This window comes from Parasteatoda tepidariorum, chromosome 6 (genome assembly GCF_043381705.1).
Source record: "Parasteatoda tepidariorum isolate YZ-2023 chromosome 6, CAS_Ptep_4.0, whole genome shotgun sequence".
NCBI classification, from domain to species: Eukaryota; Metazoa; Arthropoda; class Arachnida; order Araneae; family Theridiidae; genus Parasteatoda; species Parasteatoda tepidariorum.
This window is the reverse complement of record NC_092209.1, coordinates 28,938,305-28,955,588: the sequence shown is the minus strand read 5'-3', so window position 1 is coordinate 28,955,588 and position 17,284 is coordinate 28,938,305. Positions and strand designations below refer to the sequence as shown.

The 17,284-nt window shown below is 32.5% G+C and overlaps 1 protein-coding gene across 1 annotated transcript in view; it reads right to left on the bottom strand.

The window, feature by feature from the left end:
- LOC107448327 (sodium-dependent phosphate transport protein 2B) overlaps positions 1-17,284 on the bottom strand; it is a 56,364-nt gene that overhangs the window by 10,105 nt on the left and 28,975 nt on the right. Inside the window, exons 2-5 of the mRNA XM_016063477.3 lie at positions 10,745-11,017; positions 8,671-8,862; positions 7,219-7,340; positions 4,763-4,865 (exon numbers count right to left, since the gene is read on the bottom strand). Of these exons, the coding sequence (XP_015918963.1) occupies positions 4,763-4,865; positions 7,219-7,340; positions 8,671-8,862; positions 10,745-11,017 (690 nt within the window). The remainder of the gene's footprint in view (positions 1-4,762; positions 4,866-7,218; positions 7,341-8,670; positions 8,863-10,744; positions 11,018-17,284) is intronic.

The following is a 17,284-nucleotide window of genomic DNA, read 5'->3' as shown; positions in this document are numbered from 1 at the left end:
CCTGCCAATGATTTCATTTTCGCAAGCTTTCTTATATGGCTTCAAAGTTTTAAATTTGAAACTCCGTTTGATAAGGAATTCGAGAACTGTAAAATGGCGTTTAAAATTATAAAATAGGAACAATAAATAACTGAAAAAAGTGCCATCGGTCGTAATTGCAGTTCTTTTTTTGAGGGAAAATTGAGTATAATATATAAATTGATGCCTGTTCTTCCTGCCAATGATTTCATTTTCGCAAGCTTTCATAATATGGCTTCAAAATTTTAAATTTGAAACTCCGTTTGATACTGAATTCAAAAACTATAAAAGTTATTTAACAATTGCAAAATTACCAAAATTGCAAAAAGCGACAACGACCGCAATTAGAGTTTTTTTATTGAGGGTAAATTGAATTCAATATATCAGTTTGTGACAAGCTTTTGCTTAATTTTAATATAGACACACATTTCTTTATTGCCCAAAACATACATTTAAAAAATATTTCCTCTTTTGATTTCTAAGAATTTTAATCCATTCATTATATTGAATACAAGGTTAGAAATTCTAAAGCCATTCTATTGACTATCATAATTATGTTGAACCACATACTATTATTTAAACTTGCTGCTTTCTATTAAGGTAGCTATAGCGGCTAGTTAAACCACTTTATATCGCATTTCTTTAATTTGATGAAGCAAAAATCTGTTTCAAATTGAACCTACTTAAAGTTGCAGCAAGTTTGCAATCTATTGTGGTCCAAAGTGTCGATTTTTCTTGGAATACGTAATTATTAAAAGCGCATATTAATTTATTTTAAATGTTAAAAGGAAGAGTTTTTACGTCCTTCAATTATAGCTTTAAAAAAGTTTGTGCTAAGATCCTGAAATTCAAAGAGCGGGAGCAAAGTGCAATTTTAGCTGTGATCCTTAAGAATTTGTTCAAAAAATCTATTAAGTCTGTTCAGGATGATGTATGGAAGTAGAATTTTTCTCATAAGATTATCATTGCTGAAAATCAAACTGCAGACTGCCGACCGGCCTGTGTAGGGGGCAGGGAACTGTCCTAGCATCAGAAAGGTCCTGGGTTCGAATCCCGGGCAAGGCATGGATGTTTATTTCTTTCTCTCTGTGTGTTCTATGTCCTTTCTCCTTTGTGTGTGAATGTGTGAGAATATGACCCGCCCTATAAACGGGTTGTGGTTGTGTAAATGGCGTGGCAGAAGTCGAATTCCTTGCCATAGATGGCGCTACTGAAAAACAGGAACAATCGCACCCCACTGACTATACGACACACACACACACACACACACAAAAAAAAACTGCAGACTATTCCTTTTTCTTTCAATTATTTAAAAAGTAATATAAGTGATGCTTGATGGCTTACAGCTCCGTTTAACCATTTGTATTTAAAAATTTATTATATTTGATTCATAAAGGGAGGTAAGAGCTCAAGTAAGACCTAGGTGGATGGCTTGTGAGTTAGACGTCTCTGAATCAGTATTTTTTTAACCCTTAAGTAAAACTGAAAACTCACGTTTATTTTGCTTTTATTTACGATTCTAAATGATGGCTCAGGAAATACTGTACTCGGGAAATTCGAACCTGGGTCACTTCAATTGGAGGCAAGTTTGCTTTCAAACAAAGTGACCGAAGTTCAAATTCTAGTGATGGGCCGGGATAGCCTGGTTGGTAGGGCACTGGGCCCATGTCCAAGAGGTCGTGGGTTCAATCCCCGCCGTCCAAAAACTCCCCGTGTTGTAAATGGTGATTGATGCACGTTAAATATGTCGAGTCACAAAGTCTTCCATGTTCCCATAACAAATCAAACTTCTGGGGGTACTGATCCTCGAGTTTCCTTGTTTTCTGGATTGGGTCAAAATTACAAGGCTACGGAGTTGAACATTAGTAGTCGTAAACCCAAGATTGGGTCGGCTGTTCAACGATGGTTATGAAATAAAATAAAATTCTAGTGATGGCTAGTCAATCAGAATTCAGCTCTGGTGCTGACGTAAAATATCTTCAGTGGTAGAAGGATCATGAGACGGACTCTTGCCGTCGGGCTAACGGTAGGAGGTTTTTGTGATTATCTTTTCCTTGTGACCCGATTGCAGGTAGATCTATCAAAAAATCTTCCCCAAAGGTTAGTTTTTATCAATGATTGATTCAGGAGGTTCCTGGTCTTCTGTGTTGAACTCAAAATTACAAGATTATGGGTTGAATATCTAATTCTTAGAAGTTTACCGCGATAAATAGCATTATTTCTAGTGCCAAATGATGATTATAGAATATTTCATCTTTATTTTAATGATTTGAACAAATTAAATTTAATCAAGCAAAGCTACCGGCGAGGGCAATAAATAATAATAAAAACAATTTTGAATTTTTTAACTGCGTCAGTATACATCTATGAATTTCGTACTGCTTACCGTTGATTAATACTCATTCATCGAATACTTACTCTTTTTTAAAGCAAAGTACGATGAGCGGATATTTTGGTACCAGTGTAGTGGATACCAGTCTAGTGGATTCTAGAATCAGAATAGTGGACATAAAAATATAATGAAACCCATTGAAGCCCAAGTTGAATCTTTACAATAATATATTTTGTTTAGTTGTGTAAAATGTTGAAAAATCAAACTGAATGAACTAAAAGTTTTTTTTTTTTGTTGAAAGAATTTAAAAGGAAAATACGACCCAAAAGCTTTATTTTATTTAAAATATATAAAAATTTATCAAGCGAAACGCATGAAATTATATTGATTTAACATTCAGATAAAAAAGAATAATTAAAAATGTTTTATGAGGAAAAAATATTTCATGTGATGCATTTTTAGAGCTGTACCTATGATAGAACTAAGGGAACTGAAAATGAAGTATGCCTGTTTACTATATCGTGTCAAGGGGAAAAATAATTAAATTTAAGTCTGATATTGAATATTATTGGCCTTGGATAATATAAAACGATTTGAGGAATTTGTTTTGGCAAACTATCAAAGTGAAAAGTGAAAGAACATTATCTCAACTATTAACATTTTATGACAGAAATAACAATTATTGTCCATTTTCGTGACAGATAATCCATAAATAAGCACTCAACTGTTTTATACTATGGAAAAAAAACAAGAAAAAAAAACTGAGCTGTTAATGATTGAAAGGGGATGATTTCCGTATTGCGCCAAAATGATCGCCAAATTGCGGCAATAAAGAGGCAGACGCAAATTAAAAATTTTATTTATATATATATATATNTGTATGTGTGTGTGTGTGTGTGTGTGTGTGTTAGATGATGAGATTATTTTGTTTTTCATTGCTTTTTTTTCTGGCTTTTTAATTTTTTTATCAAAAACATTTTACTCTAATAATTTTTCTTCTTCTCTTTTCATTAATCTTTATTACATGTTTTTTCTATGTTTTTAATGTATGTATAAATTTATTGCAAGCACAAGAACCAGGCAGTGATATTTTGAAAATTGCAGTTGGCGCAAACAGGTGCCGGTATGGAAGAATACTAATAATATTGGAAAGATTCCCAGTAATCTGGTAACTCAAGTAGAAGTGAAGTTATTATGCCTAGTCATAATTCAGATTTAATTGGACACCAGTCGTATCTGATTGTCTTCTGAATCAACAAATGTCACGATTTACCACTGATGACATCACTAGCAGATATCCAATTGTTGCTTCAAGTTTCAAAAATAAGAATTAAGTACGAATGAGTTATTCTTTAACTGAGCATAAGAAAAATTAACTTGAATCTAAATAGGGGGAAAAAAACTTACTACTATAGGTTGTTATGGTTCCGCGAGCAAGAACAGGGACAAAAAAAAAAGAAAAAAGTCTTGAGTATTTCCGAGTGTTTTCTCATGTTAAGTTACAGTTTTAGGGAATTTCCGCATTCATACGTTAATTAAAAAGAACATAAATGCATAAATTTAAAATTGGATTTATGGCTTACAATTTATTGTAATGTTAAAAACTGAAAACGAAACACTTGCCGAATATTTGATCAAACCACGAACGGAGAAGCAAACTTTATAGCATGAAAAGTAGATTTTTAATATGCAGATTAATTAATGTTACAAAATTACTATGAAATCAAAGATAGTAATGTGCTTCTTTGAATAAACATACCCTTTTTTTTTAGATGGATTCGGCTTTTTGGCCCACTAAATATGAATCAGGTAAATATGCACAGTCTTGTTATGAGAACGGTCCTAAGTTTGACTAGCTCAATGATAGTTTTAACGTTTTGCATATTTCGTCATGCTTGTGAAACTGTTTAAACAAATCAGAAATGTTTGCTTACAATTATACTTGTTTATCCTAAGATAATTCCAAGTAAAAAAGTAACTTTTTCGAAATCGAAAATTTTAATAAATAGCTTCTTAACAAGAAAACTTCAAAAAAAGTCGTTAGTTCTTACAAACTGATTGACAAATTTTGTCTGTCTAAAATTGAATTTCTTTTTCTTTTCTTTTTTTTTTTTTTTNTTTTTTTTTTTTTTTTTTTTTTTTTTTTTTTTTTTTTTTTTTTTTTTTTTTTTTTTTTGCAAGCATTAGTGGATGGAAAAGAAAAAACAAAAAAATTTCAACTTACAGAAATTTTACAAATTTTGTCTAAAATATAACTTTTTTTTTTTTTTACAAAGCATTAGTAGATGGAAAAGAAAAAAAAAGAAAATTTCAACTTACAGAAATTTTTCAAATTTTGTCTAAAATTTTACTTTTTTTTCTTAAAGCATTAGTAGAAGGAAAAGAAGAAAAAAAGAGGAAATTTCAACTTACAGGGTTCATCTGTTCCGTTGTATGAACATTTTTTCAAGAAACTAATATCAGATGAGACGTTTTGCTGACTCGTTGCTAAGCTTTCAAGCGCCTTTTTGTCCAACTGAAAATAAAAAAATACAGGATTATAAAATAAAAGTATACTTTATGGCTGAAAAAATTAAACATTTCATTCCTTGGGAAATTATAGGAATTTTTTGCAATCTATAAAGGGAAAGAAATTACAAAAATGATTATATAATAGTAAAACATTCTTGAATAGGTTTTACGTTGAAAAAGTTATTCACAGTAAAAATATTATTTTTGAGTTTATTTAAAATTATAACTTAAAGTTTTTGAATTCTTTAAATAAAAAAATATTTAAAACTAATGACTATAAATGAGTTTTTTATGTGGTGGTAGCTTATTTAAGTTCTTAAGCAAGTATTGTTTTTTTATTGGGATTTTAGAAAATTTTCTAAAAACAGGGGAATTTTTCATGCCAGTAAAATTAACAGTTTACACAATGCTTCGAAAAATATATTTCGCAAAAAATATATTTTGTATATATATATATATTTTTTTTGCTTAAATATCAACTTGCCACTTTTAAAAGGGTAATTTTTTATTCCTTTCTTGGGTGAGATAGTATAAATTTTCTGTTAATGGTGAAAACACTTTGTATACTATAGATTAAAACTATATTACCCTTTAAACAAGCTGGAAGTGAGTCGATTGTTAGAAACAAATTGTCAAATAGAAGGGATAAAATATTAGATTTATAAACACATCTCCCAACCGGGACCAAGCACTTTGTAGCGTTTCTACCACTACAAAAATATAATTCCAATTCACTAGTATATAAGACACGCTAACTCGATTCTATGTTGGGGTACCTTTTTGTAGATGAAGGTAGACATTGTCGAATTATACTCTCCCCCCATTGGTGACCTTCGGACGTGATGTGAACACTCCTACCTTGGCAGAAACGCCCACTAAGATTTGAACACGCCTACTTCGATGGATAGTCCACATTGAATCGTTGACTTGCTACTTGTGACTGCGATATTGTCCTCCTCACGCTGTTGCTTATCAGTCTCAATCACACACAACGTATACACTCGATTGCTGAAGGCAACACATAAGCGACCACGACCGTAAACTTGATACAGCTCTCACGATCAGCACTCAAAAGTAAGGTGATCTTAATACAGCTCTTCCGACTTCTCACAAAACAGCAATGAATCAACTAGTGGTATCCGTTTACCGAATTCTATCACAGATATAATTCTGGTGGGGGAGTACTGTAGTGCTTCTACCACTACAAAAATATAATTCCAATTCACTAGTATATAAGACATGTTAACTCGATTCTATGTTGTGGTGTCTTTTCACAGAGGAAGGTTGACAATGTCGAATTTTACTCTCCATACACACTTAGCCCTTTCAGGGCTTTGTCTTTCAACAATCTAGGTAGAAAGGCTACGTAGTTATGACCCCGGAAAGACGACGGGGATAGCACCTGAGCAACCCCTTTATCTAAATTTACACACTTTAACCTACGAGAGGACATTCAGTCACGGCAGATTTAACTCTCACCTTACTACAAATACACGCCCGTAGTTTAGTCGACTGCCAGAGTCGAACTCACAATCCCCAGCTCTCCGCCAGCGGTGTTAATGACTCCCCAACCGTCTGCTCAAACGAAGCTCACGTAAATTGGTACATGTATATCACCCAAAAAAATCTACGAATACTCTTCAACTGGGACGTTTTCCCGAATCTTCGGTAAAGGTAAATTTAGATCCCCTTCGGAAATTCGGATGCTTTTCAGATCCTAAAAATCCTTATCTCAACCCCTTCCTTCTCGCTCCCGTGAAAATGATGGGGTGAGGTTTCGCCCTCTATTTCTCGCTCCCGTCGTATTTCTGGTCAGCAGTATTCAGTAGTAACGCGCCAATAAAAATAAAACTAATTAATTTCTTTCGCCCGGGAAACATTTCATTTCCTATTCTACACACCAAATGGCAGTGCCAGGATATTTTTAAGGTAATTGTAGATAGTTAGTTTATTTTAAACTAGATGTCAGCACTAATCAAATACGTGTATTTGTACAGGATAAAAAAAATAGGCACTTTTATGACCGTTTTCTTGAAAATTAACCGATCACTAAGGGGCTAATTACTAAAATCTCATTTGCGTTTCTGTAAAATAAGTACTCACTGCAATATTTGAAAATTTCTGTTTCTTCTACATTATTTTTGTCAATGCTAGAGTTTGTCGCTGCAGGACACGAATGTTTGTAATCGTGAGGAATTCTATCTTTTTATTAGCTTAAAAATATAAACCCATCTTAACGGAGAAGTGCATGTCTAAAACTAACTCTCATTTGCTTTACGCAAAAGAAATCCGGAACAACCTCTCACGGTTTGCCCGATGTCACTTAGATGATAAATTATTAATTTAGAGTGAAATACCTGTACAATGAGTGATGTGGCTGGTTTTGTGATTTGTTGCAAAAATCCCGTTTGTTTTGCTCCTTCAACGTGATGCCAGTCCCCTGTATCCATGATGGCTCCAGTTAGACTTTCTAAATATCCTAAAAAAGAAAACTTTTATTGATGAGAGTATACAAAATAAATTCTTTTCAACCTTTTAGAAACGGGAAGATAAAAACACTTATTTTTTTCAATAATATAAACTACTATATTTGTTATAATTTATAACTCTAAAACTACATGATAGTAATCAATAACTTTAAGCTAGCAAAAATATAAACATAAGCAGACCGTCTCAGTTTGGGAAATTCATAAGATGACAATAATTTTTACGACTCTCCTTGCTAAATTTTGGATCAAATTTTTATTTCTTTCAAAAGATTAATAATGGCGTCATAGGAGAATATACTACATTTCCTCCCTAATTTTTCATAAATTTATCTCCATTTTTTAATTTCTTAAATTTTTCTTTGCATAAATCTTAAGAATTTTATTGTTTTGCAATTAAATTTCTAATTATTTTTTGGCGACACTGTACAGCAATTTTTTTTCTGTCCTTTAGATGAAACTGTCTGATTCTAATTAAATAAAAGGGACTTGATCACACATCAATGCCTAAATGGCATTGGAGGAAATGGATGGGAAAATCTCCCAACTCTTGGATATTTTGCTTCCAAATGAATCAAGAGCATCGAAATTTCGTGAAGGTATGGTTTGTCCAATCTAAGAACTCCTCCCGCAACAAAGTCAAAGCCCTCTGATGCTATGGAAACAAGAATGGCGCATTTTAGGGAGGGTAGCTTCACTTAAGAACTAACACAATGGGCCGAAGCTATTCCTTTTCCTTCGCCGACCCGAGCCGAAACCACTCCAGAACAGTGACCCTGCACCCCTACTTGAAATAGTCATACCTGGTTACCATAGTTACCGCCACAGCTCCAGACTAATGTCTGGGGGAGTTCTTGTTTTAGACAAACTATTGATAAGGCATTTGTCGCCAAGGTCACCAAGCTGGTGATGTTTCTACTGTCAATGAGAGTGCCTTTCCTTTGCAAGTAAGTTGTTATTGTGCTCTGTTAAAATACGTAAAGCCGCCAAGTTATGTGAATTTTTGGGAAAAACGGTGCATTCATTATTTTCAGCCAAACGTATACCAGAAACACACACTAAAGGTAGAAATAAAAGATTTTGTGAGCACATTTAAATTATAAATAATATTAAATTTTATGATTAACCACTACGAAATAGCCAGGAAATAAGAATTAAATTATTATTTTTTTAACATTATTTCTGGGTATTTTCCTACAGTTTTATATACAGTATTTCATTTTGCACATTTTTAGAATAATTTTGAGCAGAAAAAAGTAGTTTTTCTTTTTAGGAAAAGCTAATGTGGATTAATATTTGCAGCAATAAAAATGTTGACTTTACCAGTGGCGACCTCCAGCGGTAGAAGGACGATGACAGCCAGCCAGTTGAACATGTCGTGAATGGTTGCAGCAGCAAAAGCTCTTTGGAATTCTCTCCTGTCAGCTGACTGACCAAGTGAGACGAGTGTGTTGGTGACAGAGGTCCCAATGTTTGCTCCCATCACAATAGGAACGGCATCCTTCACTCTCAGCACTATGCAAATAGAAGAACATGTTACAAAATAGAACTAATGGGGAAAACTATACAGCCCTAAACTTGATGTCAATGAAGGAAATATGGGAGCTATATACACAGTTCATTTACATTAATGTGACCACCTGTCAAAAGCATTAACCAGGCGACTGCTGCGGAGGCCCATGAGCAGCAACGTTCGCTAAACCGTTATTGAGGATACACTCTTGGTAGCCCCGGTTCATCTGGGTGGTCAGTTGCTCAACAGTTGCACGTCTATTCACCCGAACGCATCTCCGTAGCCTTCGTTCGCCTCTGTCATCTATAGCCTGTGGTGCACCACATGTGCCACGCGATTTTGGATAGTGCCATTTTGCCATGCACGGTATACTTTTACCGTGGCGGCACGCGAACAGTTCACAAAATTAGCCGTTTCCGAAATGCTTCCACCCTTGGCCCGAAAGCCAATAATCATGCCCTTTTGGTCTACATGTAAACAGCATAACAAACCTTTTTAGGTTTACATTAAAAGGTTTTTGCTGAGTTAAAATAAACCTTATTTTGCTATCTGGGATATAATAAACTCTTACTTCGTGTCCTTCTGAACAGGTCTTAATACAGAAGGGCCCCTAGCCACATATATTTCAGGTCATGGCTTCCTATGCAATTCCTATGCAATGTGAGTGACCTATCTCACCTAAAAGTTTGTCGCAACACTTACGCGGCTCCCTGTTATACATTTTTAAACTTGTACATTTCAACAAAACATAGGCTGAGAATGTCATTTTGAAAAAGAGCCTGTAGCTTTAGGATCAAAACTAATTTCCGATTTGAAATCCCTACACCCGAAGTAAGCAAGATCCAGTATTTGTATAAATGCAACAAAAAATTTGTTTCTTAGTGTTATCAATAAGCAAAATTGAAATGCAATATGATTAAGACACTGAGCTGTCACTATGAAAGATCAGGGTTCGACCCCCGAAGACGGTTTGAAGCACACTCACAAGCGTCAGATCAACGTGTACCAACTCGCCTAAGAAGTAAAGCCTGTCCAGATGCAATGCTGAAAATATTACAGCCAGCATGAGGTCGGTCTTGAAATTGTGGAGCCCCGACGTCAACGAGACAACTGACTGTGGTTATGTATTTAATTGGAAACAATACTAAGAAATAGTTCGATTTGAAAAAAACATAGCCATTGGAAAAAGTGAGATTTTTCACTGCAGTGCTTCAAGTCATTTATACACATAAATTATCTTGCAAATTAAACTTAGCTGCCATGTTGAGATGCGTTTCTTTTTGTATAATTTCAATGCTATTTATCAGTCAACCTAATACAATCAAACCCCGCTACAGTGAACCTTCAAGGAGCCGAAATTTCGGTTCACTATATCCGTACTGTAAACAATTTTAACTAATTTTTCATAAAAAGAAATACAAAAATGGTAAAAAAAACAATATGTGGTAACGAAAAATGCGTTAACTTTTATTTTTTATCACTCTTCGTGTTGCGTACAAAAAATTTAGGGATCGGAAACTGAGATAGAAGAAGCAAACAGGAAAAAAATGCTTATAGCTACATACCACTCAATAGATGGTTTTAATATTCGCTATATGTATTTTATGTACTAATTTCAAAATTACCAAAAAATGAAGAAAAAAAATCTGTCGAAGACAGAAAAAAGTTCATAGTATCGAATTTCCTCATTTCTTTTGGCTCACTATATCCACAAAAAATAATATTATATGTGTATGGCAAGGCACGGGAGCAAGCATTTCGTTTACTATATCCGGGAGTTCACAATAAACCATGTTCACTATAACTGGGTTTGACTGTATAAACTTTTCTTAAATTATATATTTTTCATTATGTTTGGTATTACAGAAATAGTCTGCAACTTACGTCCCGAACCGACCATTGTGACGACTATTGAAGTGGAGGTGGACGAAGACTGGACTAGGACCGTAGCCAGGACGCCAATCATGAGGCCGACAACAGGATTCCTGAGGAGTTCGCTTTCAGAAAACACTCGTCCAGCTTGCCTGCCTCCCACTAATCGAAATGATGTGCTCAAAAGGTCCAGAGAGCAGACGAATATCCAGAGCAGCAGCAGAAGTATCAGGCCTTTTCCTATTCCCAGAAACACTCGCTTTGTTTTCTCTGCTATGGATAACTCTAAAAAAAAAGGGTTTAACTTTAGATATTTTATTAACAGTTGCAAGTTAAGAAAGTGATCTGTTGCAAGTTAAGAAAAAACTATTCCCCCTTCCTAGTGAGAGAGCCTCTTTGCATCTAAGTGTACGTACGCCAAGCTGCCAGCGCGGATGTATATCAACATCACCAACTCAAACGACATTGCATACTCTCCTTTTTGCCTGATTTCTTATTAGAAACAATAATCAATTAACAATTTTAGAAGAATTAATAAAAATGGTATTTAAAAATCGTAACAAATATTTGTCTTTCTGTTCGCGTGTAAAGTAACTGATAAAAGAATAACAAATATTGTTTCTTGCAGACGATTTTCTTCTACAGCGAAACAAAAGTGAAAAAAAAAACTTATCTCTCATTTAATTTGTTAAGAGAATGTCAGTACAAAAAGCGCAATTTTTAGTGGTCCAATCAAATCCAATGCTCTTGCAACATCATATAGTTGTTTCTTTTTCAAGAATGACTGTTCTCCGAAATATGTCGCCTAGAGTAGGATGCTAGAAAGACTACGAAACTATGACATTTTTTTTTTTTAATAAATCTCTGATATAAAGATAACTCGAACTAAATTTTTGTCTGCCGTGTTTAACTTTTAAAAGCTTTTATATTGTATAGAAAGCATATTTGTGCAATTTAATAACGAAATATAACAAAACTATACGGAGTCGTGGATTATTACTTAAATCCTATACCGCAATGGTCTTTTTTTTTAAAACTTACAACGGAGTATAGAATACTACTAGACAAAAGCATTTTGATGTATTACTTTTATGTATCAGTTCTTTCAAGTATCAGATACTAATCAGTGTCAAATAGTCTGAAAGTAAATACGCTACCACTTTTGCCTTGGATGATGTTGATCATATTCAGATTATTTTATTAATCAGTGATTCTACTAGACTTTTGAAACTATTGGTTCTTAACACTAGAGAGACTGAAATACCTATACTGCCCAAAAGCAGTCAAAATGACTACATTGTAAAAGAATAACTAATGTATAAAGAAATTTGTTTAAAATTAATTTTTAATGTTATTTTCAGTTATATAACAAGTTATTAGTAACTAGCAACAACAAAAATAATTATGAAAGTCGCAAAATTGTAAGAAATTGTGTCATTCATTACATACATCATTGTTTTTCTAATTGAAATTAAAAAGCAGTCAAAATGACTTCCTTGGACAATCTATTGTTACGAGCCGTTTCTCCCCTCGACCGAGCTCAACTGTCTGTAGGGGAGGGAAAAATCTAATTAAGATTTTAATTTTCCTTATTTTTTTTTTACATATAAACTGATAGTGGATAATTACTTTATTCGGCTTTGTCTTTCAATATATGTAAAATACAAAGCCGTCCTCTAATCAAATACAAAGCGTGCGGTAATTTAAATTCGCTTTCAATTTTTTCCCAACAGAATTATATTAATATTATAGCAATAAGTAGTTATAGGGGCAGTACCGGATTATCCATTATGCCAGACGAGGCCATGGCCTGGGGCCCCCAATGGTTAAGGGCCCCCTCAAAATTGATTTTTTGAAAATAAATTTTAAAAATTTAAGAAAGACAATTATTTTTTAAATCTAATTAAACAAAATAAAGTAAAATTTAATTTATTATTATTTTAAATATGCTTTCTTAAATGAAAAGATATATAAATACTTTTATATTTGAATAAATAAAAACTGCAAGAAAAAAAATTAATCTAAGGGCCCCAAAAATTTGAATGGCCTAGGGCCCCGCGTACGCTTAATCCGACCCTGTATAGGGGGGTTCTATGCATTTATTTGTATTTAAATTTTTGATAAATATATTTGTTTTTATACAATTTATTTTGCAAAAATCATCTACAGCTAATTTAAACAATTTAAATTATTATAAAATTAAGTTATAAAAGAATTTTAAAACTGATAATTGAGTAGTTTTAAATTACTGATTCCAACTCACAAGTCACAGATTTTTATTGCATTAAAGTTTTGGGGAAAATTTCATAGAAGTTCTAAAAATTATCGAGCTCTATTTCTCCTAATCTAATATTCCACCTTTTTTTTTTAAAGGTTTTGTGTTGCCAAATAATAGTATACCATCAAAAGTTTTTTAAGTACAAAAGAGCATCAAGAAGGAAATGAAAAACAAAAATTTAACCTAAAATACAAGATGACGTGGGTAGACGTCACTTAAGAAGGCGGACTTCTAACTTTTTGGGTCCATTTTTACGAAAAGCAAGATTTTTTTAAAAATATAAATCTTTTGTTCCCTTAATTAATATTCACATTTCCGCTTTATTAATATCCATTTCAGGGTCCTCACTAAGTATTCGCCATCTCGCCAAATGCAATAAAATCGTAAACTGGGCGAATAAAATAGTGTTTTGCCGCAGTATTGGCGAAGGATTTTTCCCACAGGAAAGAAAAGAAATAACTCGATTCTCAAAATTACGTCAAAATGAATTTTTCTGAACAAATCAGTATTTTTAATTAGATTAAAATTTTCGGTATCAGCGTTTCCTAACCAATTAGAATTGGGACCAAATAATATAAGCTTGAAACACAATACCGTAAAATACTTTTCTATGGGAAAAAAAGAATAATAAAATTTTTTTTAAATTTGCATATGGCGAAGACTTTCGAAAGTTGGCGAATACTTTCGTTATTTGGCTAATTCACTGGCTAAAAAATCCTTAGCGCGGGCCCTGCATCTTCATAAATATTCTATTTAATGATTGACAGCACAAAGAATTTTCATTTTTTTTATTTGAACAATCAAGTCTACTAAATAGAACTTATCAAACACCTGCACCAAGGAAAAGTAACGAAGTAACTCTAATTTTCGCGTTTAACTATTACATTTCATTTTATATTTTATACTCGGCGTTGTGAATAGTCGACCTAATTCTGAGTTTACGATAATCAATGTTCAACTCAGTAAGTAGTCTTGTAAATTTGAACCCAGCCCAGAAAACAAGGGAAATCTTTAATTAAGCATTGGGACAATTTTTTCGTGAAAAACGTTTTAATAGAACTAATCAACATTTTCTTTATATGGAAAACCTCCACCTGACACCAAGGAGACTCTAACATATGATCAGTCTATCACTGAGGATATTTTACGTCAGCACTATGGTCAGTGCGAGCTTGGTGCAGAATTCGTATCATCCAGCCACCGCTGGAATTCAAACCTGGGTCACCTTTGAGCCACCGTGGCTTTTCCTCAACAATTCCTTTAAAATTTCTTGTACATTTATGTTTAAAATTGCAATTTTACCAAGGCATGCTATTCTTTTCTTACCTTGGTTCAATAGTTACTGCCGACAATAACATAGACAATGAGATTCGGAGTCGTCTAATTTGTTCAAATAAAGCTTTTTATGGTTTGAAACGTTTTTTCAAATCCTCTCTTTTATCAAAAAATACAAAACTTTTACTCTATAAAACATTAATTAGGCCAATACTTACCAATGGCTCTGAGACCTGGAACCTAACTCAAGCTGGTGAAAATAAAATTGCCATTTTTGAGAGAAAAGTTTTGAGGGCCATCCTTGGTGGGATAAAAATAAATAATTCCTGGAGAAGACGATATAATACTGAACTGTATAAATACTACAAAGAGCCAGATATTGTGAAATTCATAAAAATAAATCGAATGAGCTGGGCAGCTCACATTTTCAGAAGGAATGATGACTCAAATTTAAAGAAAATCCTATTACATAAACCCCTAACGAACAGGAAAAGAGGTAGACCCAGGCTGAGATGGCTGGATTTAGTTGAGACTGATTTCCTTACTCTAAAGGAGAAAAACTGGCGAACAAGTGTCAAAAGTAGAGAGAAGTGGATTAGAATTCAAAGGAAGGCACTGGCCCACCCTGGGCTGTCTAGCCAGATATGATGATGATGATGCTATTCATTTTCGCATTGGAGAATTACGCTTCCACAGATACGCTTTCTATATCTTATTTTTTTTATCCTCTTTATGATTTTTAGAATATTTAACGCGATATAGCGTGTAAGCGGAATCACTGTCAATAATTTTATATCAGATGATCTACTGCAGATGGCTCATTAGCGGATCCCTCCATTGAATTGGACACTTGCAGCAAATCACATGGTTGTGCATGCGGTGTTAACGTTATAGCTTTAAGGTTCGGATTTATTATCACCGAATAAATTTTCGGATACGATTTAATTGGTAGGCGACGTCAGCGTTAATGTCGAACCTGGTTGGTTGACCCATGCGTGACGTCGCGTGCAGTTATCCAATTACCAACCATTCTGGTGCTGTGGAGCACAGAATTTATTTTATAACAAATCACTACGTTAGAAGATGTCTAAATAGAGTAATCAACCTCAATCGTAATCGTTTGTAACAAAATTAATTTTAATAATTTTTTTTCTTGTAGTAGATTGCAAAGTTAGCAGATCTCTTCATAAATTTATCAAATTTGCCCGCTTTACGTGGAAAACATTAACTTTTATTAATTTCTTCTAGCAAATCGCAAAGTAAGTGTTTTATGTTTCGATATAATTATCAACCATTTACATTATATAATAGAATTAATTTTATAATTATTTTGTATAGTAGATTGCAGCGTCAGAAGATGTAATCGTAGAGTAATCGACCACATTCACATATTGTGTAATTGAATCAATTAATTTCAAGAATCACTTTAAGTATAATGCAACGTAAACAGATTAAGTCTCCATAAAGTTATCGACCATTTTCGTTATGAAGTAAAATTAATTTTATAATAAATTATTCTAAACTGCGAAAAGTAAGGATAATTAAATTGAGAAAAAAACCCAATTAATTATAAATTAAAAATTTTGAAATTTTTAAGTTTTACAAAAATTGATTAGCATTGATTATGCGATTAAATGTCATATTTAATTAATTTAAGAAAGAATTATATTTTAAAAATTAACAGTAAATTATTAATTATAGTTAATTATTTTTTCAAAATTAATTATTTCTCATAACAGATCACAGCATTTACTCAGAAAATGGGAAATTTCAGACTATTATAGTATTTTAATGGTGCGGAATATTTTTAGTATAGAAAGAGAAAAAAAGAAATTTTTTTTCACGAAAAAAATTCGTACTCTTTGGTCAAGAACATTTTAGTACAGAGTAACTGAAATCCTCTAGTTTAAGTCAATACCTAACTAAATTAGTATATTAACAAAGCATGGTACTTTAAGTGAAATCAATTAAATTTTATGTTTACTTAATTTTAAAAAGAAATAATTTTTAAAAATTAATTATAAATTATTAATTGTAATTAAATAATTTTTAAAAATTAATTATTTCTCATAACAGATTACAGCAATTACTCAGAAAACGGGAATTTTTTTTCTATTAATACGTATTTTAATGGGATGGAATATTTTTAGTATGGGAACACAAAAAAGAAAAAAAAATTTCACTAAAATAATTCGTACTCAATGGTCAAGGACATTTAGTACAATGCAACTGAAATCTTCTAGTTTAAATCAATACCTAACTAAATTAGTGTATTAACAAAACATGGCACTTAAAGAGAAAATAGCGTGGCTTAAAGATTTTGTTTTTTTGTCAGTTAGAAAGAAATAGCTGTAAAGAAACAATAGCAAAAGACGGAAAAGAATCGTAAAATAACTTAAGGTATAAAAATTTTCTTTAATACTTTCTTGAAATTAATAACGCTTATCATTTTGCTTGGAAAAAAGGTTTTTTTTAATAAAAGTAAATCATTGCTAAAATGACGAACTCCACAATTATAAACCCATTATTGTTGTAAAAAAACATATGTGTTTATTTATTTTGCCTGAAAAATGGTTAATTAATTTGAAAATATATCCGGGATTCCAGTTTCTATTCAATGGCTAATTGCTTTATAATGAATTCGCTTTAAAATAAAGTATTATTAATTGTATTACGGATTTGATTGATCTTCTTCCTGTTTTTAAGGTCTAATAATTTTTAAATTTTTACCGAATTCAAAATTTTAAGAATAACTCTGCTACTTAGAATTTTGCTTAGTATTCCAAAATTCCACAGTATACAATTTTGTTAATAGAATGCTTAAAAAACTATCTACTTTAAAGTTGTAATTGAGCATTGTTTTTCAAAAAATTTTCGAAAAAAATTTATCTAATTGAATATAGTTCAGAATCTTATGATTTGATTACAGAGGTACAGAAAATGGCAAAAAGGGGTACACACACACACACACATATATATATATATATATATATATATAA